The sequence below is a fragment of the Hyperolius riggenbachi genome, chromosome 3 (genome assembly GCF_040937935.1).
Source record: "Hyperolius riggenbachi isolate aHypRig1 chromosome 3, aHypRig1.pri, whole genome shotgun sequence".
In the NCBI taxonomy this organism is placed as follows: Eukaryota; Metazoa; Chordata; class Amphibia; order Anura; family Hyperoliidae; genus Hyperolius; species Hyperolius riggenbachi.
The window spans coordinates 410,779,055-410,802,348 of NC_090648.1; the positions used below are offsets into that span (position 1 = coordinate 410,779,055).

The 23,294-nt window shown below is 42.4% G+C and overlaps 1 protein-coding gene across 1 annotated transcript in view; it reads right to left on the reverse strand.

Annotated features, from left to right (window-relative positions):
- Positions 1 to 3,810: 3,810 nt before the first annotated feature.
- LOC137564095 (organic cation/carnitine transporter 2-like) overlaps positions 3,811 to 23,294 on the reverse strand; it is a 99,573-nt gene continuing 80,089 nt past the window's right edge. Inside the window, exon 10 of the mRNA XM_068277458.1 lies at positions 3,811 to 6,487. Coding sequence (XP_068133559.1) covers positions 6,409 to 6,487 — 79 coding nt within the window. The 3' untranslated portion in view covers positions 3,811 to 6,408. The remainder of the gene's footprint in view (positions 6,488 to 23,294) is intronic.

Here is a 23,294-nt window from a genome sequence, read left to right on the forward strand (position 1 = left end):
ACTGCAGCCAAATAGACCAGCAGGGCTGCCAGGCAAATGTATTGCCTAGATGGAAATAAATATGGCAGCCTCCATATACCTCTCACTAGAGTTGCCATTTAACCCTTTAGAAGCCAATTTATTTAGAGGCTTCCAAGTGTCCCCGACCAATTTATTTTAGCACTTTTTTATATCTGTTATTTTTTCTTGCTTCTAATTAGTACTGCTGTAATGTGTATTTAAAGCCACTTGTCACTAGGGGGCAGTGTGAGACAATAACAGAGGACGTCTGCTTTCAGTTTCTATATTTTTTGCTAGGGAGAGAGATCAAAGCATTCAAATTTACAGCACAAGGAGTTCTGCCAACTGAGGTCAAAAGCAGTGCACTTATCTCAAACGACATAACTATTGACGCTGCTAATGGGTTAATCCATCGTAAACTTCAAAAGGTCAACTCACTTTACACTTGTGTTACTCTACTTCCTGTCTGGGCAGGAAACAGTATGTGTATCATCATTGTCTAATCGCCTGCTGACATTGCTTAATGACACAGATTGACAAAATATAAGAAAGGGTTTAACTGTTAAATTGCAGAAGGTTCAGTAGAGGGAAGCACAAGCATGAGGGCCACCCTGCATTGGGTACCATAAAGAAATACATCTAATGGCGAGATCAAAGGACAGAAAATGGATGTACAGTGGTGTGAAAAACTATTTGCCCCCTTCCTGATTTCTTATTCTATTGCATGTTTGTCACACTTAAATGCTTCTGCTCATCAAAAACCGTTAACCATTAGTCAAAGATAACATAATTGAACACAAAATGCAGTTTTAAATGATGGTTTTTATTATTTAGTGAGAAAAAAAACTCCAAATCTACATGGCCCTGTGTGAAAGTGATTGCCCCCCCTTGTTAAAAAATAACTTAACTGTGGTTTATCACACCTTCAGTTCAATTTCTGTAGTCACCCCCAGGCCTGATTACTGCCACACCTGTTTCAATCAAGAAATCACTTAAATAGGAGCTATCTGACACAGAGAAGTAGACCAAAAGCACCTCAAAAGCTAGACATCATGCCAAGATCCAAAGAAATTCAGGAACAAATGAGAACAAAAGTACTGTAATTGAGATCTATCAGTCTGGTAAAGGTTATAAAGCCATTTCTAAAGCTTTGGGACTCCAACGAACCACAGTGAGAGCCATTATCCATAAATGGCAAAAACATGGAACAGTGATGAACCTTCCCAGGAGTGGCCGGCCGACCAAAATTACCCCAAGAGCGCAGAGAAAACTCATCCGAGAGGCCACAAAAGACCCCAGGACAACATCTAAAGAACTGCAGGCCTCACTTGCCTCAATTAAGGTCATTGTTCACGACTCCACCATAAGAAAGAGACTGGGCAAAAATGGCCTGCATGGCAGATATCAAAGGCGCAAACTACTTTTTAAGCAAAAAGAACATTAAGGCTCGTCTCAACTTTGCTAAAAAAAACATCTCAATGATTGCCAAGACTTTTGGGAAAATACCTTGTGGACCGACGAGACAAAAGTTGAACTTTTTGGCAGGTGCGTGTCCCGTTACATCTGGCGTAGAAGTAACACAGCATTTCAGCAAAAGAACATCATACCAACAGTAAAATATGGTGGTGGTAGTAGTGTGATGGTCTGGGGTTGTTTTGCTGCTTCAGGACCTGGAAGGCTTGCTGTGATAGATGGAACCATGAATTCTACTGTCAACCAAAAAATCCTGAAGGAGAATGTCCGGCCATCTGTTTGTCAACTCAAGCTGAAGTGATCTTGGGTGCTGCAGCAGGACAATGACCCAAAACACACCAGCAAATCCAGCTCTGAATGGCTGAAGAAAAACAAAATGAAGACTTTGGAGTGGCCTAGTCAAAGTCCTGACCTGAATCCTATTGAGATGTTGTGGCATGACCTTAAAGGACTTGCGAGGCCAACTATGTAAAAAAAGTTAATTACCTGCCTCTAAGTTTCAGGCACGGAGGACGCCGTCCGCGCCCTCCGTGCCGCTCCGCCGGGTCCCCCGCTCATTATCCCCCCGGGCCGGCTCCCGACCCCACGTAGCGTGGATCGGAGGGGTTGGCCCTAGAGCTGCGCAGCCGCATTCGCGGCCAGGCGGACTGCGCAGCCGCGGCCAGAGGAAGCGGCCATCTTTGGAGGGGAAGGAGAGCCCGACCCGGGCCGTGGGGTCGGGAGCCGGCCCGGGGGGGGGGAGAATAATGAGCGGGGGACCCGGCGGAGCGGCACGGAGGGCGCGGACGGCGTCCTCCGTGCCTGAAACTTAGAGGCAGGTAATTAACTTTTTTTACGTAGTCAGCCTCGTAAGTCCTTTAAAAAGGCAGTTCATGCTAGAAAACCCTCAAATAAAGCTGAATTACAACAATTCTGCAAAGATGAGTGGGCCAAAATTCCTCCAGAGCGCTGTAAAAGACTCGTTGCAAGTTATCGCAAACGCTTGATTGCAGTTATTGCTGCTAAGGGTGGCCCAACCAGTTATTAGGTTCAGGGGGCAATTTCTTTTTCACACAGGGCCATGTAGGTTTTGAGGTTTTTTTTCTCACTAAATAATAAAAACCATCATTTAAAACTGCATTTTGTGTTCGATGATGTTATCTTTGACTAATAGTTAACGGTTTTTGATGAGCAGAGGCATTTAAGTGTGACAAACATGCAAAAGAATAAGAAATCAGGAAGGGGGCAAATAGTTTTTCACACCACTGTAGTTATAGGAGTGCTGTACACTTCTGGAGTCAACCAGCTGTACATTTTAGCTGTTGTCTAAATTTTGGTATCTAACCGACCATATTTAAATATAGCAAACAAACTGATGATGATAAAGGCTTAAAGGCCTCTACACAGTTGCAACTTAGGTCACCCAACACAGTAATTCAGAGTCGTTTCAATCACCTTGTTCCTAGTATGTACGGGTGTCCACCTATATCCACCACTAACTCATTGTCAGGCCTGCGCGTAAACCAGAAAATGCTGTAACGGCAGAGACCCGAACAGTGTGCCTGTATGAGGAAAGGCTGCCTGAAATGATCAAGGCCAATATTAGGCTCCTTTTACAATTGTGTGGTACGGTGATCCCATGGCATGGCAGCCTACTATGTGATCAACGCAGGAATCAGTATTTTAAATAACCCTGCGGCAGAGTGCGCTAACAGGGACATTTGCATAGGCCCGCCCCTGGTTCAGTGACCTACTCCCTGCTGGACAGGAAATACATCACTGGGAATCCCATCAGGCCACACATGCATGCTGACATTCATACTTACTGCATTGTTATAGGTGTGGTAAGCACAAATCGTGTGGTAACTCACTGTTGACTTTTGCAATGGCATTGCGGTGATTATTCTACTTCCGTCGCACCGCATTAAGGTAGTCATTGATATAGCGGCCTCTAAAAAAAAAAAAGCTTACTGCAGCACCATAGTGTAAAAGGGCTCTAAGTGTGTACAGGCCTTTACTAACATTCAGTTTAATTCCTAATGAAGCGCTGAAAAGTCATAAGAACACTAAGTGAGGAAATCACTTGGAATATGTAATACAGATTTAAATGAAAAATTAGAAAAAGGAACAAGAGTAAATATTACATTAACAACATAATAAATCATGTTTACTAAATAAATTATTAAATAATGCCCAGTGTAGACTGAAAACAATCATAACGCCTAATCAACCTAATAAATATATTGTGGACACAAAACTAGTTAAGAACTAATGAGCACCAAAACATTTCTACATACATTTAGAATATATATATATATATATATATATATATATATATATATATATATATATATATATATATATTGCTTTAAAAAACCATGTGCAGTTCAAAATACAAAATTATCGGGTTACCAGTTTCCCTTGCACTAGGATTGCTAATGTGGAGTCCAATGCCAACACTCATTCTGTCTGGAACGATATGGGACTCATTTCTCAAGACCACTGCAAACAAAAACCTTGGTTCAATTTAGTAGCTGAAACCGGACTGATCGCTCAGCCCAACTGTTTGCTCCAACTGTTGCTCCACTTCTCTTTGCACAGACCTCGATCACATCCTTAGTATGTTTCCCTGTTCCCTCATGTCAAACTCCATCATTTTACCTACCTGTCAGAGGAAGACCGTTTTCATGCTAGCAAGCTTGAAATTTGAAAGTTGAGGTAAAAATCACTACATTTGCCACTGAATTCAGAGTTAGAAAAGAGCATATACTGGATCTCCATTCCTCTTCATCACATGCAGAAGAGGATTTCTGTCTTCAGCAATAGAGAAGTATTGTGGCAGCTCAGGAAGGTGCCATACCATGGCTGGTACTGAAAATACTTTGGGTGACATGTCACTCCCTTCCCCACCCCTACATGGTAGATTGGCTCAGTAGCACAGGCACAAGCATAGCATTTTTCAGATCCCCCTATTGGGCCCCTGAAGGAGCCCCAACTGCCTAAAGTACTATCTCCCAGCAGTTCTAGGGTACAAAACTGGTAAGACTAACAAAACCTGGATTTTTTTTGTGGCAAGCAATCACAATTTATGAACTGCTACTCTATTAGAACGTTTGTTGCCGATGCTGACTTGGATTTTATTTTTACACTTTGGCTTTAGTGCAAGACACTATGAAAATACCTTTTAAATTTTCACAGGAGAAAAATGAGACAATTTATCTAGGTTGGAGCAATGGGAATAGGTTGCCAAGAGAGAGTGAAGCAAGAGTTTTTTTATCCAACTTATTAGTTACATCCCAATTTGTAGTTACAGAAGGTGCAGATCAAGTATGCCTACTAAAGTAAAAGAAAAGATTACAGGTAGTCTCCAGTTAACGAACAAGATGGGAACTGTAGGTTTGTTCTTAACCTGAATCTGGAACACTGTGCCATTTCTGTCCCCTGTACCTCCACTGTGCCCTCCGTGCCTCCAGTGTCCACCTCTGTGTCACCTCTGCCCCCCTGTACCTGCTCCTACAAGTTTAAAAGCCATTTTGTATTAATTAAAATTGCTTTTCTCAAAAACTACAAGTCCATTTTGAATTTTTTTTTCCTTTACTTGTTCCCACAGAATCAATGCCGTTGGTCGTTCGTAAGTCGGGCATTCGTAAGTCAGGGACTACCTGTATTCCTCTTCAAATAGGAAACCACTGCTAACTCCAGGGGATTTAGCTGAAGTCGTGTGACACTTGTGTTGTTTACCAAGGCTGGAGAGCGCGAGACCAAGTTCACATCAAACACGAGTTTCAGGACTTTAAATTGTGAATATGACAGTCATTCTCATATCAAATTCCTGTTTGTGGAAATGGTATACAGAACAGTTTATGGCAGGGCGTCCATATAAATGTGGAATGCAATGCCCAAATAGCCTTTAACACCACTGTATAGACACATACAAATGCTGGATGGGCGATTATATGGGTTAAAAAAAAAAAAAGTCAGTGATAGAGCAAAAACTATACTGAATATTTTAAAAGTGGTCTACCACTAGGTGACACTCATTTGCACAGATGTTGTATTACAAATGCTAGTGCACTAACATTTTAGCAACCTCAACTGTGTACTGCTATAACCCATGCCAAAGTTGCAAACACCTACAGCTGGCACAAACTTAGGACAACTACCGTAATAGCAGACAATTATTCAAAATCAGGTTTAGGGGATTAACTGTTGTTAATGTTTTTCAACTCTAGCACTTCAAACCCCAATTCCACATGCTGTACATTTGTCGATGGTCTTGCTGATCTTAATTTTCCTCAGTGGAAGGTATGGACTGTATCGTCTGATTCCATAACAATGATGCCACATATTTGAATGCGAGATTTTGTCAAAAAATTCAACTGAAGCAAGACCAGCATTGTCATTCAACAGGTAGACAAACTAGATAATCACATTAGAGAGCTAGATGGCCACTGATCCCAAAAAAAATTCCAGAATCAAGCATTCTAATGGAATAGGGGAATGTAACGGTACATATCATCTTGCCATACATTCATACAAAAATTGCATTCCTGTCACAATTGCACACTAGAAACAGAAGAAAAATATGCCTCTTCTAAAATCCCATTAATTGTACAATCCCCAGCAGCAGAAACAGAAATATGCCTCTTTTAAAATTCCATCAATGAATTGTACAATTCCCAGCAGCAGTAAGAAGCTCTGTATTACATTCTTTTCTCCTCTTCCTGCCTTTGCTGATGTGCTACACTGTCAATGAGGGCACTTGCTGCAACATAGAAAACTACTGGTGCTGTCCTAGCAGCTTGGTCTTTGTATTCTTCACTGTTGGATGTTCAGATGAATCTGTGAAGATAATCTTTATTCCTCCTAGAAGGTGTAGACAATCCATGCAGCTGTTTAGTCTAGTAAAGGAACTCCACAATCCGCAATGAGCAAAGAGGAAGGCAGCGCCTAGTCTTACAATGCAGTGTTTGATAGGACCTTCATGTCCCCATTGTGCTGTGCTGGAAACTTCATTCCTTTTTTGTACCTAAACCTAGAGGTGGAAACAAGTTAAAGAAAAAAAATGAAATGTTAGACTGAATAATCATCTATTTAAATACAAGAGATGAGTAGACAATTCTAACAAGCAGCAATAACCACTTGGAATTCTGCAAAACTGAAATTCATGCATTTCCGATCAGAAGTCGGAAATCAGAATGTAGCGGAAATGCGATTTACAGCAACGCGTTAATTTTAGCCCAATCACAGAACTCTGAAGCAATGGACTAATCAGAGTGCTTAATTTTTCTGAAAAAAATCTGATTACCATGGTAATTTTAGGCCAATCACAAGATTCTTTTTTTCAGCTTTCCGGGGTCTTTGTTATTTTCTGATGCAAAAAAAAATACAAAAAAAAATACAGAAAAAAATACTTCACAGTATTTTGAAAAAACAAAAAACCGGAAATCGGAAAAAAACATTAGCGGAAATGGGAATTTCCGCGGAATCGGAAATGGGAGTTTCCGACCATCCCTAATAAACTTAACAAAAAGGTAGCAGATGAAATACTTTTTTTTCATATAAGTGAGCATAGAATGAACAAAGTAACCCTTAAGGTGGCCACACACGATGCAATAAAATGATCTGATTTTACAGCAATTCGATAAAAACGATTGTATCTCCCGAAAAATAATCGAAAGCTTTTTTTTTTCCATTCGACTGAAAAATCCGATAGGATTTCCCATTTTTTTTTACGATTTTATATCGATCCGAAATGCCAGATATTTCTCTTCAAATTTTTTTTAAAGATTGTATGGTGTGTGTTAGATTGTCAATTTATTAATATACACACCCTAGCAATTTTCTCAGTTTCCAATCAGTTTTATCATACTTTGTAAGGTGAACACCGCTGCATCCCACCAAACTCCATGACAGTGCACGACCTGGTTAGCAGGTCCAAAAGTCACAGGCAAAAGAGAAAGGGTCCGCACATGTCAGTGACTGTCTCCTTTATTATTGGACATATCCAAAAACATCCAGGGCAAACATCTGATAGCAGACATGTTTCGGACTAACCGTCCTTAATCATAGAATTGGGGAAAAATTTAACATAGGTGTGTGGTACATTGGTCATATTTTTGAAATGTTACAATCAGTTAGAAAAATTGATCGTAATTCTTAAATTGAACAGATATTTAAAAAATTGTATGGTTCTTCACTTTTACAATAAATTATGTATAAATGATTTAGTCAGTGTTCGCCCATTGTAAAATATTTTAAATCCCTGATTTATATTCTGACATTTATCACATGGTGACATTTTTACTGCTGGCAAGTGATGTAGCTGCTGCTTGCTGTTCTGGCAGTTGGAAACAGCTGTAAACCGCTATTTCTGACAATGCAACAGGGTTCACAGACAGGAAACTGCCAAGAGTATGTACTCAGAATTGGGGCTGCACGATTTCTCGGTTTTAAACCGAAACCGCGGTTCCTGTGAAGACGATTTTGGGATCGTCTGGATCCGGCGGTTTTCGGTCTTTAGTGCTTGCCCGCATGGCCATGATCCGCCTACCACAGCCGCTGTGCCGAGCCACAGAAGCAGTGCATATTTATTGATGTTAATGAGCCGGGCAGCGGGGGGTGGAGAGTTCAGTCCAGAGCGGCACACAGCTTCTCCAATCCCTGGATAGCAATGGAATGACGGAGGCGGTAGGCGGAGCTGTACGCTCTAGTACAGCTCCGCCTACTGCTGCCGTCATACCATCGGTATCCAGCGATTGGAGAAGCTGTGTGCCGCTCTGGACTGAACTCTCCACCCCCCGCTGCCCGGCTCATTAACCTCATAAATATGCACTAGTCCTTGTTTAAACCATCTTCTACAGTTTTGAACCAATGTATACATTTTGTTTCTTGTGTCACTTTTTCCGATTTAAAGCCACTCATTAATACAGTGATGAGAAAATTGCTTAAATGACAACCGAGGTGACGTGACATGATAGACACGTGTATGTACAGTGGCAAGCACACACATGGCTATGCTGTGTTCCTTTTTTTTTCTGCCTGAAAAAGTTAAACATCAGGTATGCAAGTGACAGTTGCTATACTATAATCCTTACTGATAAGTAATTATAGCCATAAACACTTTCCTGTCAGTAAATGGCTTCTGAGAGCAGGGAAGATACACAAATGGTTAATAGTTCATAGATTTAAGCTCACAGAGTTAAATACTTTCCTGATCTGATGTACTTTACCCAGGCAGGTGATCGCTCCGGCCCCCTCAGAATTGAAGCCATGTTTGTTAATTGTTTTTTTTTCAAATTTGTGCCAAGGCTCTGATTTCACCGTGTGCTTTGCCTAATTGGTGGCTGGTGGCAGGCTGCAGCAACACATGCGAAGGAATCTGAAGAACTTTGGCATATGTCAGAAACATGGCCATAGAAGGGGGGGAGAGGAGCATCACCTGGTCTCAAGTACATTGGATTAGGTAAGAATTTACTGCAGAGACCCCCTCATCCTGGTGCATTAAGGCAAAGCCAGCCATGACAGGCTCTCTTTTTATACCGAAGGTACTCCCTAATCTTAGCCCAGCAGATTATATTTAAGAAGAAAAATATGACGATCCGACGCCTATAAATATTTCAGTAGGGTTCATTGGAAATGTCTTTTCCTGTGCTCAGACTTTTTTATTGTTGATTAAATATTTATTCCAGCAATTATATCATTGCATCACGGACCAGCTGCCAAAATTAGATCCTTTCAAATTTTATTCCAGCCTTTTATCATAACACAGGGGTTCCCCTTTAACTCCTGCTTATCACAGTTTTAAAGCAGTTGAAAATTTTAAATAACATTGAGTGGGACCATCAGTGGGTAGTAACACAAGGCTACTTTTTGCAGAGGATATTGGAGACCCTCGAAAATGACTGTTAAATTTAAAAGAACATTCACGGAGAGTTAAATCATTTTTTCAGGATTGCTGATCAATACCACAACATCAAAAAACTTAAATATTTTTCAAACATTAAAACCAGACAAAGGATTTGATTTCAGGATTATTGAATATTACAGGTTTTGGCTATTCCCACATATGTTTAAAAAATACATCATGCTAAAGAAAATAATTTATTTGTTCATTTGTACATTAAGCGGATTCAAAGTCGAGGATACTGAGGTTTAACTGTTCAATAACAGGACATACCTGACAAAAAGCACATTATATCAGTTCTTTTTTCAGGCTGCACCCACTTCCCAATCTGTCTTGCTGTCTGGTGTGACTTTAATTACTGTACATTCATTACTGCGAATCAAATGCATGACTGCATCAACGCGCATTAGACATTGGATCATATCCTATTCCTTAACCGGTTCAGCGCAGTACAGGAGGGAGTGGCAGTTGAAAAAGGCAGAAACGATGTAAAAACATTCTTTAAGAATCCTGCCACATCAACAACAGCGAATAAAACGGTGGTTGCCAGGGTGGCGGAAACTAACCTGAACAGGTTAAGTGAAAAGGAAGTGAAGTGATTTTGGACAAAAACCACATTACAACAATATAAAGAAGATGGTATAACAGCACGGGGTTTTAGGAGATATGTCGAACCGTCGGAATATCAGGATGATGAGGACTGTAAAGAAATGGAAAGGAGCTTTCATCGAGCAAGCTGTCCGGCTACAGGACATAGTACTTGAACGTACAAAACAAGAGCATACCAAAGTGCTGAAGGAAATTGATACAATTAAAAACGCAATACCAAGGGTTGGTTAATCGAGAACAATATACGAAAACATTAAAACGTATTGACCGTAAACTAACAGTAGTACAGGACTCTATCAAGGAACACAAATTGTGTAAGTTTCAAAGAGACAAGGAGGACTACACACTAAAACGTTTTTTCTCCTGGCAAAAGGATAAGGACAGTAAAATCCCAGAGAAAAGGCAAAGGGCACTGGACTACCGAATCGGATTCCAGCGACGATGAAAATACTAAGCCCAAATCGAGGGGGCAACCCTCGTTGATATAAGACCAGAGGGCCGCCCTTTAGGCGGAGGACAAGGAGGGGGAGAGGCAAGAAAAAGGCAGAAAAGAAAAGGGAGAAATATCTCTTGGGAGGACAGGAAAGACCCGGCACAACCGAAGCGGAGGAGGAACCTAACGGAATATCAACTTCCGGAAGGTACTATCACTCTTTTGCAGAAGGGACTTAATTTCAGTATTACCACAGAGTTTGACTATGTCCAGTACAGACTAGACCTTTACAAAAATATAAGAAGATTGAACATACAGCTACATTTTGCTAAAAAAGAGTTCACTACAAACAAGCAGACAAACGTGGGTCGAGGCACCATGATAGGTCCACTGGGTTTGAGCCCTGAAATTAATTGGGACCAGCAAGATCTTCTTAATCTCGAGATACTTAAAGAGTTAGAAGACGAGGAGTCTAAGGATAAGATATATAAATGTCTGCAAACCAACTTTAAAGCTTGTAAATCTATAACGCCATTCCCTGTGCAGCCTGGATCAAGTTTGGACATTTTCCAAAAAATCATGGAAAAGGAGATAAGAGCAGAAATGTATCCACGAAGTCCCAAAAATTTGTCATCACAAGAGGAAAGAGCCTTGCAATGGTTGCAAAAAAGACCTGACCTTCAAATAAAACATGCAGATAAAGGTGGAACAATCGTCATTATGACAGAAAAACAATACAGAACAGAAGCTTTAAGACACTTACAGGATACTGATACTTACAAACCCCTACGTCGTGATCCCACAATAATGTATCAGGATCGTTTAAGATCCCTCTTAAGACAGGGTGCTGAGAAAGGGGTGTTAGACCCCAAGTTAGCGAGGGATCTACTACCAGACTTCCCCATCAAACCAGTGTGGTACCACATACCAAAGGTGCACAAGTCCCAGACCAACCCTCCGGGCTGACCCATTGTCTCGGGCATTGGGACGGTCACCGAAAGGTTGTCCAGATGTCTGATGTTCGTCCTTTCTCATAATGCATTCCTATTCGACGGCGCTTGGTACGACGGCGCTTGGTATTGGCAGGTGTCGGGGACCGCCATGGGAACAGCGGTCTCCTGCACCTACGCCAATATCTTCCTTGCTTGGTTTGAAGAACAATATGTTTATACCAATGCTAATCCGTTTCGGTGCCAACTCAGGATGTGGTCCAGATATGTGGACGACGTCCTTATTTTTTGGTCTGGGACTTGTGCAACCTTTGATGACTTCCTAGTGTACTTAAATAATAACACCATGAATATTTACTGCCATAATTGATCACAATAAGGTTGCCTGCCTGGACCTGGAGTTGGTGATACAGGGCAATACTCTAACCCCCAGGGGCTTTTGAAAACCAACTGCCTCTAATGCCCTCCTACATAGATCAAGTTTCCATCCCAATCATGTGACCCAATCAATACCTTACAGCCAAATTCTTAGGCTGCGAAGAAATAATGCAGATGATGCAAGCTTCACATCTCAATCAGAAGAATTAGGAAAGAGACTGTTAAATAGAGGATATGAACAGGAAATTATCCAGAAAGTGTTCAAACAAGTTAACAGATTGGACAGGAAACAGCTTCTGGAGAGACGGAACCAAGAAAAGAAGAAACATCCAACAAAAAAAAGAGAGGGCAGGTCCCATTCATGTTTGACTACTTCCCCATGGCTGGCAAGCTCAAGGAGATCTCCCAAAAAACCTGGGATATTCTCTTGAGAGACCCAATCTTGAAGCCACTGGTTGAGGAAGGACCTCTATTTTCTTTCAAGAGGGCCCCAACCGTTGGCTCAGAGATAAGTAGAAGTGAATTTTTATCACAGAGTAGCAACAGTAATTGGCTGAGCAGCCATTTGCCACAGGGGAACCACAGATGTGGTCGGTGTGTATCGTGTGAATTCATGGCCACTGGTTCTTGTTATCAGGTGGGCCCAATACGTCGGTGTACGGGATTTTTTTACATGCCAGACGTCCTTTTCCGTTTATGCACTGTGGTGCCCCTGTGGCCGTTTTTACATAGGGGAAACCACTGGGTCACTTAATAGGAGATTTCATGAGCACTTCCATTCAATCGAATCAGGCAAGGGGTCCACCCGGGTAATTGCACACATGAGAGAGGCACATCGTAGACCCTACGAAGTTGACCTTTGCTGGACTGTTACAGGTACCATCTTTAAGACGTGGAGGCAACAGGGAAAGAAGGTTGGAAAGGGAAGAGGCCCATATGATAATAGGGACTGATGCTATGGGCCCACTTGGAATGAACGATCATACTGATCTTTCGTGCTTTTTAGACCCTTGACACAAGTGGAGACTCCTTGCCTCATCGTAGATTTAATGTATATGAATTTTTCTATTGTACAGGAGAATCCTTTTTACTGTTAAGCATGGACATCTTTCCCTTACCCTTTTTCCCTTCCTTTCGAGTCCGTGTCATAGCTTTTTCCTCTTCCCCTTCCTCCCTACCATTTCCCCCCCCCCCCTCATTCCCACGTCTACCTTCCTTTTCCTCATCCCTCCCTTCCTTCCCCATTCCCAATACCCCTTAGATGTCTCTGTACTTTTTGATGGTTTCTTACTTCATCTTCCCATTCCCCTTGGTATGCTTTTCCACCTAGAGGTGGTCCTAGACATCTAGGTGATTTGAACTCCATTCATGCAAATGGCTCAGCCATGTTTGCATATTATACCATTTATTCTTATATCCTCTGTGTTTTTTATTAATGGAAATATTTTGGAGTCCGTGTGTTTTTTGCCTCCTATTATTCACTATGGCCTTTCCAGTTAGGCGGGGAATGGGTGATAACTCCCCTATTCCCCTTTATTGTTTTTAATGTTTCCAACATGTCCTCCATCACTTTTTTGTCAGTGTACATAAGTTATAGCATAACTGCACAAAGAATCAGGATCTCTGGTTCATCTATTTAGTCTTCTTTCACATTATCTATTGTTCTATCTATCGATTTTTATTATCACAAGATCAATTTTATATTATTCCAGATTTTGGTTCATCAATTGGACTATTTTTTCACAATATTTATCTCACATTTTTTACATATTTTTATTGCATGGATATGCATTTTTGCACTATCATGTCCAGGGATACCACTGATGGCACTTTAAAAAGACTCTGTAACATCAAAAAGATCCCCTGGGGGGTACTCACCTCGGGTGGGGGAAGCCTCGGGATCCTAATGAGGCTTCCCACGCCGTCCTCTGTCCCACGGGGGTCTCGCTGCAGCCCTCCGAACAGCCGGCGACAGACCCGACTGTCAAGTCAATATTTACCTTTGCAGGCTCCAGCGGGGGCGCTGTGGCTGCTTTCGGCTCGGAACTAGACGGAAATACCCGATCTCCGTCAGGTCCGCTCTACTGCTCAGGCGCCGGAGACTTGCGCCTGCGCAGTAGAGCAGACCCGACGACGATCGGGTATTTCTGCCTACTTCGGAGCAGACAGCCACCAGAGCGCCTGCGCAGGAGCCGGGAAGGTTAATATTTACGTCGCCGCTGTACGGAGGGCTGCAGCGAGACCCCCGAGTGACGGAGGACGGCGTGGGAAGCCTCATTAGGATCCTGAGGCTTCCCCCACCCGAGGTGAGTACCCCCCAGGGGACAGTTTGATGTTACAGTTCCTCTTTAATTCATAATATGCATGAATATGCTCTGATGGTTTTAATTAAGTATAATTTTTTCACTCAATAGTCACTTTGCAGCTTTTAGCCGCAATATCTGCTTTTGCCACAAGATGGCAGCAAGATTCCCTGACTCACGTCATAGGTCTGGCTTGCATAGGTTACCTGGGAGACCTAATAGACTGTCCCCCGTGCCGGCCACCGTAGTCAGGAAGTACCTGACGTCACTCGCCTCAAGTTGTTTCCGCTCGCTGAGCGGCCAATCGCGAGGCCTGTTGTGATGCCCAGGGGGGCGGTGTTTTTAGCGGCGAGCCGCCGCACGCTAACTTAGTGTAAATTATATAAGTCAGCCCACGCCAGCACCCTCTTGCAGCGTCCGTAGAATCGCAAAACGGCCGTAAGGCTCTTCACCCTCCGCACAATCCACAGTTACCCACGGTATGTGTCTATTTTTTGAATGGACAATGTTATATTTTACCGTATGATGATGATTCCTCAATAAAGCGTGATACAGCAGTGCCGGCGCTCTCCTTCTCTTCGCTTATATTTTTTTTGTTTCATATGCTGGTAAGATGAGGTTTACTGTTACCATTCATTTTATGTGCTGGGAAGAGGATTTTAAATGCCACAGCTCTATTTAGCTAAGAACTAATGGGGCATGTAGTCAGCCCAGTCACATTTGAACTCAGGGAGACATCGTGAATCCGATCACCAGAGTCTGCTTTATATTATGTTGTAGGAAACTGTTGATTTGATCAATTTAGCCAGGATGCCTGGGAAATCCTCCAGAAGTAACAGTTATGGCATCTAACCAAGTCAGACGAAGGCTTATTATTAGCCGAAAGCTTACGGTTTGTTCATCTCTATGTTAATAAATGGTAACATCCTGATAGAAAACTCCTTTCTATCATTCCGCAAACTATGGCAACCTAATATATGCACCTTTAATTATTCTTCTGTAAGTTATCTTGAAAGATGCTACCTAAACACTAGACATTTTGGCAACATGCTCCACTTAAGCTTCGTAGTTGAGCTGATCTTGTATTTTCCCCTAAAACCACAATCTCTGCTATTAAAAGCATCTCACCTACTGTCTTCCATGCTTTAACATTGTGGTACAGAATTAGCTTCATGAAACCCCTGCAATCAAGGCTTCCACCCCTAACCCCAATATTTAATAATCCTGCCTTCCCTCCAGGGGTTGAATCATGTTCCTTTAAATGGTGGAAGTAAAGGAATCTCCTCACCCTCAAGCATTACCTAGTAAATGATAAAATCCCAACTTGGGACCAATTCAAAAGAGTGCATGCTTTTCCTAATTCATAATTTTTTCAAGCTCTTCAATACTTAAAATTCCTAAACCACTATTCCAAAGGTACATCTCAAGCCACCCCTGTTGAACGTTGGTGTGAACATAGGCCATTAGAGGGAGGCTTAATTTAATATCTGTACTCTATACTTTCACAACCTTCTGTCCCCTCAAAACTAAAATCTATGCTCACCTGGGAATCTGAGCTTGGTCAATCACTAAGCAGACCTCGGTGGTCAAGCTGTTGCCTAACTATTAATAGGGGAAGTAGCTATTTTTCTCATATTGAGACTGGCCTGAAAGTACTACATAGGGCATATTTTACGCCTGCACTTCTACATGGTCCAAGTCCAACAAATGTTTCAGAGGTTGTAACAAAGTGGGGAGATTGTGCTCATATTTGGTGGTCCTGTCCCTTAGTCCAACGCTTCTGGTCTTCCATTGCAGCACTTATAAGTTCTGTCCTTGAGAGGACTGCTGCTCCAGATCCCTTCATGCTACTATTTGGAGATGAGCCAGTAGGCTGGAAATTTCCTCCCCACCGCATGGCTCAACATATACCCAAGGCAGCTAAAATTCATATAGCTAGAATGTGGCAAACACCCACACTCTCGGTTGATATGGCCAAATACATTATAGCTGATATTCTTATCTCTGAAAGGCTAATAGCTATAGCTAATGACACTTCTGATGTCTTCACTAAAACCTGGTAGCCCTGGCTAAACTATGTTGAAAACCCAGGCCTTCGTCCTTTGGTACTATCCTCATGAAATGTACCATTAATCCTTGTGGGGGAAGCCAAGGTCCAGTATATTCTCCTCTTACTTGATCATGATAAATTAACCCTCGATACTCATCTTATGTAACCTCTGGAACTACTCCCAATACACTTACCATTGAACTTGTTATACCATTTGCCATAGTTTATTATTTTCTTTCTGTTCCATGTTCCTCCACTCCCCTTCCCTTTCCCCTCTTTATCCCATGTTACTGTTAATTTCCTGTGCATGTGAAAGATATTAAAGAGAAACTCCAACCTAGAATTGAACTTTATCCCAATCAGTAGATGATACCCCCTTTTACATGAGAAAAATAATGCTTTTCACAAACAGACCATCAGGGGACGCTGTATGACTGATTTTGTGCTGAAACCCCTCCCACAAGAAGCTCTGAGTACCGCGGTACTCTGGGCAAACTGCCACAATGTAACAATGTTCACAGACAGGAAATAGCTGTTTACAGCTGTCTCTAACAGCCAAAACAGCTAGGAGCAGCTACATAACCTGCCCACAGTAAAAATGTCACCATGTAATAAATGTCAGACTGTTAATCAGGAAGAGGAAAGATTTTACAATGAGCAAACACTGACTAAATCATTTATACATAATTATGGTAAAAATTTTTACTACATTATTTTCACTGGAGTTCCTCTTTAATATCCCCTGCGGGGAATACCATAAGCATCTCTGTTTGTAAAATGAGCTTTTTGTTCAATAAAAAGCTTTGAAACTAAAAATCAAAACCTAGGCAGTGCAATACATATGTTATGTTATTTTATGTAAGGAGAGCAAGTATTGATCTACTTAAATGTGGGTTTGTTTTTTTCTGAGATAGTATGGCTGACAGCTCCTTTTTAAGACCCCCATCTCCTAACCCCTGATATTTTCACCGCCATAGTCAAATATGTTAAAAGCCGTGATTGGTGGCTATAAACTCCTATATAGCAGCTATAAGTGGATATAAACGGTAAATAGCGGCTATAAAAACAGTAAATAGTGAGTGCCAAAATACCACTTATAGCCGTTAATTGCGGCTTTTAACATTGCCGCCTAAGGTGGTGCAATGCTCTTTTTACCTGCTTCATGTACCGTATATATTTGACTAGAAGAAGTCGAGAAATTTACGACCGACTCAAAATATAAACTAAGGTGTGAACACCGCTACCACCCACAAAACCTCCGCAACAGTGCACGACCAGGCGAGCAAAGCACAGGAAAAAAATAGAAGAGGAAGGTCCAGGTTTTCAAATCTTTATGCATCAAATTGCTGACATGTTTCGAGTTACAAGCTCTTAATCCTAGCTAGATTGTAGCTCGAAACAGGTCAGCAATTTGATGCATGTACTCATGTTCTATTTTATGGATATGTCCTAGAATACAGATTTGAAAACCTGGACAAGTGCGGACCTTCCTCTTCTGCATTTTCTTGACTCAAAGTATAAAAGTGTGTGTGTGTGTGTGTATGTCCTTATACTCGTGTCAGTCCTATATGCCCCACTTATAGCCGGGTGGGGGGGTGCCTCTCTCCCCCTCTCAAGTAGCCATTGTGCTGTAAACTCCCCCTACCTCCCCATCACCTAATGCACAGTAATCTAATGCCCAGTGAGCACTGCAGCGAAAGCAGACGCTTACAGTTCCATTGCCGAGCATTGAATTCTCTATACTTCCTCCGTTCATGCCGCCCTGTGTCCATTAGAACAGCCCGACTCCCGATGTCATGTGACACAAAGTCCCATGACATCGGGAACCGGAGCTATACTAATGGACAAAGAGTGGCATGAACTGAAGGAGTATAGAGGATTCAGCGCTCGGCAATGGATCTGTAAGTGACAGCTTCCACTGCAGCGCTCACTGTGCATTAGATCACACAGAGGGGGGAGAGAGAGGATGGGGGGGGGGGGGAATTTTCCACTCCAAAATTACTGTAGCACTGCGGGGAAGGGGACGAGGGGAGGGATAGAGAGACGCTGGCTGCTGGGGCTATGGGAAGGGTGTATTGTTTAGAGCGGACCTGATCTCAGATCTTTCTCACTACTCTAAAAGATACACAATACTGGTCATACTGAAAGGGGGACACAGTCACTGGTCATACTTATAGGGGGCATGGGGACAGGACATATTAAAAGGTTAATAGCTGCATGTGGGGTCCTGGAGGAGTTATTGGCTGTACTTGGAGGCCAGGAGGGAATAATGGATACAATACTTTATGCAGTGCACACATTAACCCATCCTGCTCCCCAAGTGCAACCGTAAACTCCTTCTGGTCCCCAAGTGCAACCATTAACTTTGCTAGATAGATTTATACTTGAGTAATTAAAAAATTCCAGCTTGAGAGGGTCAAATATTGGTGTTGATTTACATTTGACTATATACGGCAATTCTTGTTTACTAGATAATGTACCACTATATAAACTATCGTTATGTAGCCAATATGAAGGGCAATATGGTTTTATACAGGAAACTGCACCTAGTACAAAGTTATATGTTAGCTTTAAATAATAATTAGCCGACAGACAGTTTGTTTCCACAGTTAGGCCACTTTTCGACATACAAGACACACAATCCCCCCTTCCCCCAAAAAAGAGGAGAAAAAGTCCCTGCGTCTTACATGCCAAATACAGAGAGACTCCTTGTATTCTTCCCGCGTCCTCCTCCTCACTCCATGTATATGCATGCTCACCTCATCCATGGCTCCAGCAGCGATCAGAGACCGCTTCTCTCTCTCACCTCTGCTGGTGATGCAATCAGACGAAGCCACCCCTGGAGGAGCAGGGAGGGAGAGGTCTCTGATCGCCACTGGAGCCGTGGATGAGGGGAGCTGTGCTGCCACTGCATATACTTATACTCTGGAGCAGAGGAGGACACAAGGTGGGAGCAGAGGTGGACAAAATAAGGCTAGGTTTCCACTTGTGCGTTTTGTAAAAGATTTTTCGCATAGAAAATTTGCATTGATTTGGCAACCAATGGTAGTGAATGGGGCAGTTACATTCAATGCAAATTTTCATACGAGTAAAAAAAAAAGAAAAAAACAAAAATCTGAGGTCCTGCTTCATTTTTTTCCGACATGGTGTATGATTCGCATACAATGCTTTGCATAGGCAACTAAAATTGTTGCATTATTTGCGCAAAAATTTGCATTAAATCCATGGTTACAGGAAGTTGTCAGCATTCATAACTAAGCGGTTACTAGGCAGATTATGTTATATTTGACTAATGCAAATTTTCACGTTCAAAAATTCTGGTGTAGCATAATGGCATGCAGCATCCCAATGCATGACTTTCCTGCATGGTGGCGTAGTGGTTAGTGCTCTCGCCTAGCAGCGCTGGGTCCCTGGTTCAAATCCCAGCCAGGTCAACATTTGCAAGGAGTTTGTATGTTCTCCTCGTGTCTGTGTGGGTTTCCGCCGCGCACTCTGGTTTCCTCCCACATCCCAAAAACATACAGATAAGCTTCCTCCTAAATTGGCCCTAGACTACAATACATACACTACATCCTAGGTTCTCAACGTGTGGTACGCGTACCCCAGGGGGTACTTCTGATGGTTCCAGGGGGTACTCAGGCTTTACATACTCAACCAAGAATAACACATTTAGAGTTTTAGAAAATGCTAAATATTATTTAAAACAATACCAAATTAGTATTTTAGCTAATTAAAAGCAATAGTAAATGCTTGGAAATTGTTTAGACCCAATTATCATGTACTACAATTAAACTTATATTTGTCAAGGGGTACTTGTGATAATGTTTACTATGCTAAGGGGTACTTGGTGAGTACAGGGTTTTAAAAGGGGTACACACCAATAAAATGTTGAGAAACCCTGCACTACATGATACATACATAGAAATAGGACTATGGTAGGGATTATATTGTGAGCCCCTCTGAGGGGCAGTTAAGTGACAAGACAATATATACTCTGTACAGCGCTGCGTAATATGTTGGCGCTATATAAATACTAAATAATAATAATAATAACTTTCCTGTTCTGTTGTATTCTAGCTTTTACAAGGAATACAATGCCTACTGTGAACTTAGCCTAATCGATATCCATATCTGATCCCTGTGATGTAGCCATTATCGCTGGTTATCTACTCATTTCTGCAGTGGATACCATTTAGATATGTATTTCTGTAGTGGATATCAGAATTTGATCCCTGTAATGTAGCTGATATTTTTTAGATATTTACGGTATACTACAATGGAGTCCTCTTCAGAGCATCTTCCTGCAATTTGATACCACACTGCCTTTCACATTTTCATTTAATCGCAAACCAAATTTTTGTTATCACTTCATTCGATTAAAGAAGGAAATGTAAAGCAAGGTGCCCAAATTACTTAGCACCCAGCAAGACAATATCATTCAGTTCTGTGGCGGAGCTTATTTACCCGCACTTCCCCCGGCACTGAAATTACATACTTTGAATCTGAACCGGCTATACATTATCAGATCCTATCTTTTAGGACTACCTTAAACCTACCTGATTTAGAATTATAAACAAAACTCCCCGACAATCTGCCAAAAATCTGGGATATAATTTATAATCAGTTTACTTTATTTGTTAAAATGTTAAACTCATTTGTTGGGCATTTACCATTCTTCTGGAGTAATATTTACTTCTAGGTACTCTGTAGGTAACTGAATGCCCTAATGAATATCCAGGTGTAATTGCAATTATACGTTTTACATAACAGATTTATGAAGTCATCTGCTGTGGCAGATTTTGGGAGCTGACAGGGATTCATGCTGGTCCTGAAGGAAGAGGTTTTATATACCATGTCATAATTTGGAGTATTACCCACTCCAACAGGGTCTGATAGAATTACTTAAATTCCAATCATAAGAAACAGACCATGACCTGTCTTACATTTAAGAAATGTTATATTTATTTGATAGTGAATCTTTCACCTTTTAGCTAATGAGGAATTTGGCTAATTGCTTTTCATTTAATTACTTTTGCACTTTTGGAGTAGACTCTGGGATGCGTATATTTTCAGTACATTAGAGGATTTATTAACTCAGTCAGTCACTTCTGCATTACATTATGCAATCTGAGACCTGGGATTATTTCTTTATTACAAGACAATTTAGACACACCCCTTTTATAAAAGCTTCACTGTAAAGTGGACCTGAACTCTTGCACAGGACAGAAGGAAAATGTAGAGAAATATACCCTGAATGTATTTAGAGTTTAGCCTGTCTAATTCCCCCTCATTTGTGTCTAATCACAAGTTGTAATTTGATCCTCCCGTGACTCCACATGACTGCCTATAGCAGATAAGTAGATAAGCCCATTTGAAAGTACAGGCTGTAAACAATATGTCTGCTTCCATGAATCAGGAAGTAGAAACTGTGCAAATTTTAGGATTTGTATCAGCTGTAACAAAGAAATGTTTTTTGTTTAACCTCCTTGCCGGTTATCCCGAACTCAGTTCGGGGTAACCTGCGCAGGAGGATTTCTCAGGCCCCGCTGGGCCGATTTGCATAATTTTGTAACTTCCGCTCGCCGCCGCCGATCCGCCGCGCCGAGTCGCTCCCCCCCGCCCCAGACCCCTGCGCTGCCTGGCCAATCAGTGCCAGGCAGCGTTGAGGGGCGGATCGGGATTCCCTATGACGTCCCGACGTCCATGACGTCATCCCGCCCCGTCGCCATGGCGACCGGGGAAGCCCTGCAGGAAATCCTGTTCTGAACGGGATTTCCTGCTTACTCTGATCGCCGAAGGCGATCGGAGTGGGTGGGGGGATGCCGCCGCTCAGCGGCTATCATGTAGCGAGCCCTAGGCTTGCTACATGATTTAAAAAAAAAAAAAAAAAAACTCCTGCGCTGCCTCCTTGCCACAGGAATTAAACCGGCAAGGAGGTTAAATGTTATTAAGCTGTTGTGTATCTTTTAGAGCAGTTCAGGTCCACTTTAACAAATATAATGTGAATTTTTAATTATCAATCTCTAGAAAATCATTTGTTAATCCTTTAGTGACCTCATTGCTAGTAGTATGACAACCAAGCAGGCTGTTATTGCGGCTCCACATACCCAAGACACAACCATAAGGCTGGGAATTAGCAATCTGTCTCTAACTCTCGCAAGAGTTCCCTGGCCTAATAGAGATAGTGAGATCCATACCCTTAACCTCCTTGCCGGTTATCCCGAGCTCAGCTCAGGGTAACCTGCGCAGGAGGATTTCTCAGGCCCCGCTGGGCCGATTTGCATATTTTTTTTTTTGTTACAAGCAGCTAGCACTTTGCTAGCTGCTTGTAACTTCCGATCGCCGCCGATCCGCCGCGCCGCCTCCCCCCCCCCCCTCGCAGACCCCTGCGCAGCCTGGCCAATCAGGGTCAGGCAGCGCTGAGGGGTGGATCGGGATTCCCTATGACGTCCCGACGTCTGTGACGTCATCCTGCCCCGTCGCCATGGCGACCAGGGAAGCCCAGCAGGAAATCCCGTTCTGAACGGGATTTCCTGCTTACTCCGATCGCCGGAAGCGATCGGAGTGGCTACGGAGCTGCCGCTGCTCAGCGGCTATCATGTAGCGAGCCCTGGGCTCGCTACATGATTTAGCCACTTCGCATCCAGACCTTGTTTTCCCCTTATTGACCAGAGCAGTTTTGACGCTTTAGCGGTGTCCCTGTTTAATCACCAATAACTTAATCTGTACTCGTGCCACATAAATGATCTATATATCTTTTTTTTCAAGACAAACTAAGCTTTCATTGGGGGGTATTTGGTCCCAAGTAAAATGTTCCTCTCTATGCATGTTAATGGGAAAAAGGGGGGAAAATAAAAAAATTTCACTATTTCTCAATTTTGACCAATTTCTGTTTAAAAATAAAAAGTGCGATTGACATAAAAACTGTGCCACCAGTTAAAGTCGCCCCAGTATAGATATCCAGATGTGTCCCCAGTATCACCCCACCCCCCCCCCAGTATAGCCAGATGTGTCCCCAATATTAGCCCCCCCCAGCATAGCCAGATGTGTCCCGTGTTTGCCACCCCCAGAATAGATTGACAGATGCACCCCCAGGAATAGTGCCCCTCTTTATAGCCAGATGTGTCCCCAGATCAGGATTACCCCCATTATGGCCAGATGTACCCCCAGGATTAGCGCTGCCCCCCATTATAGCCAAACGTGCCCCCAGTAT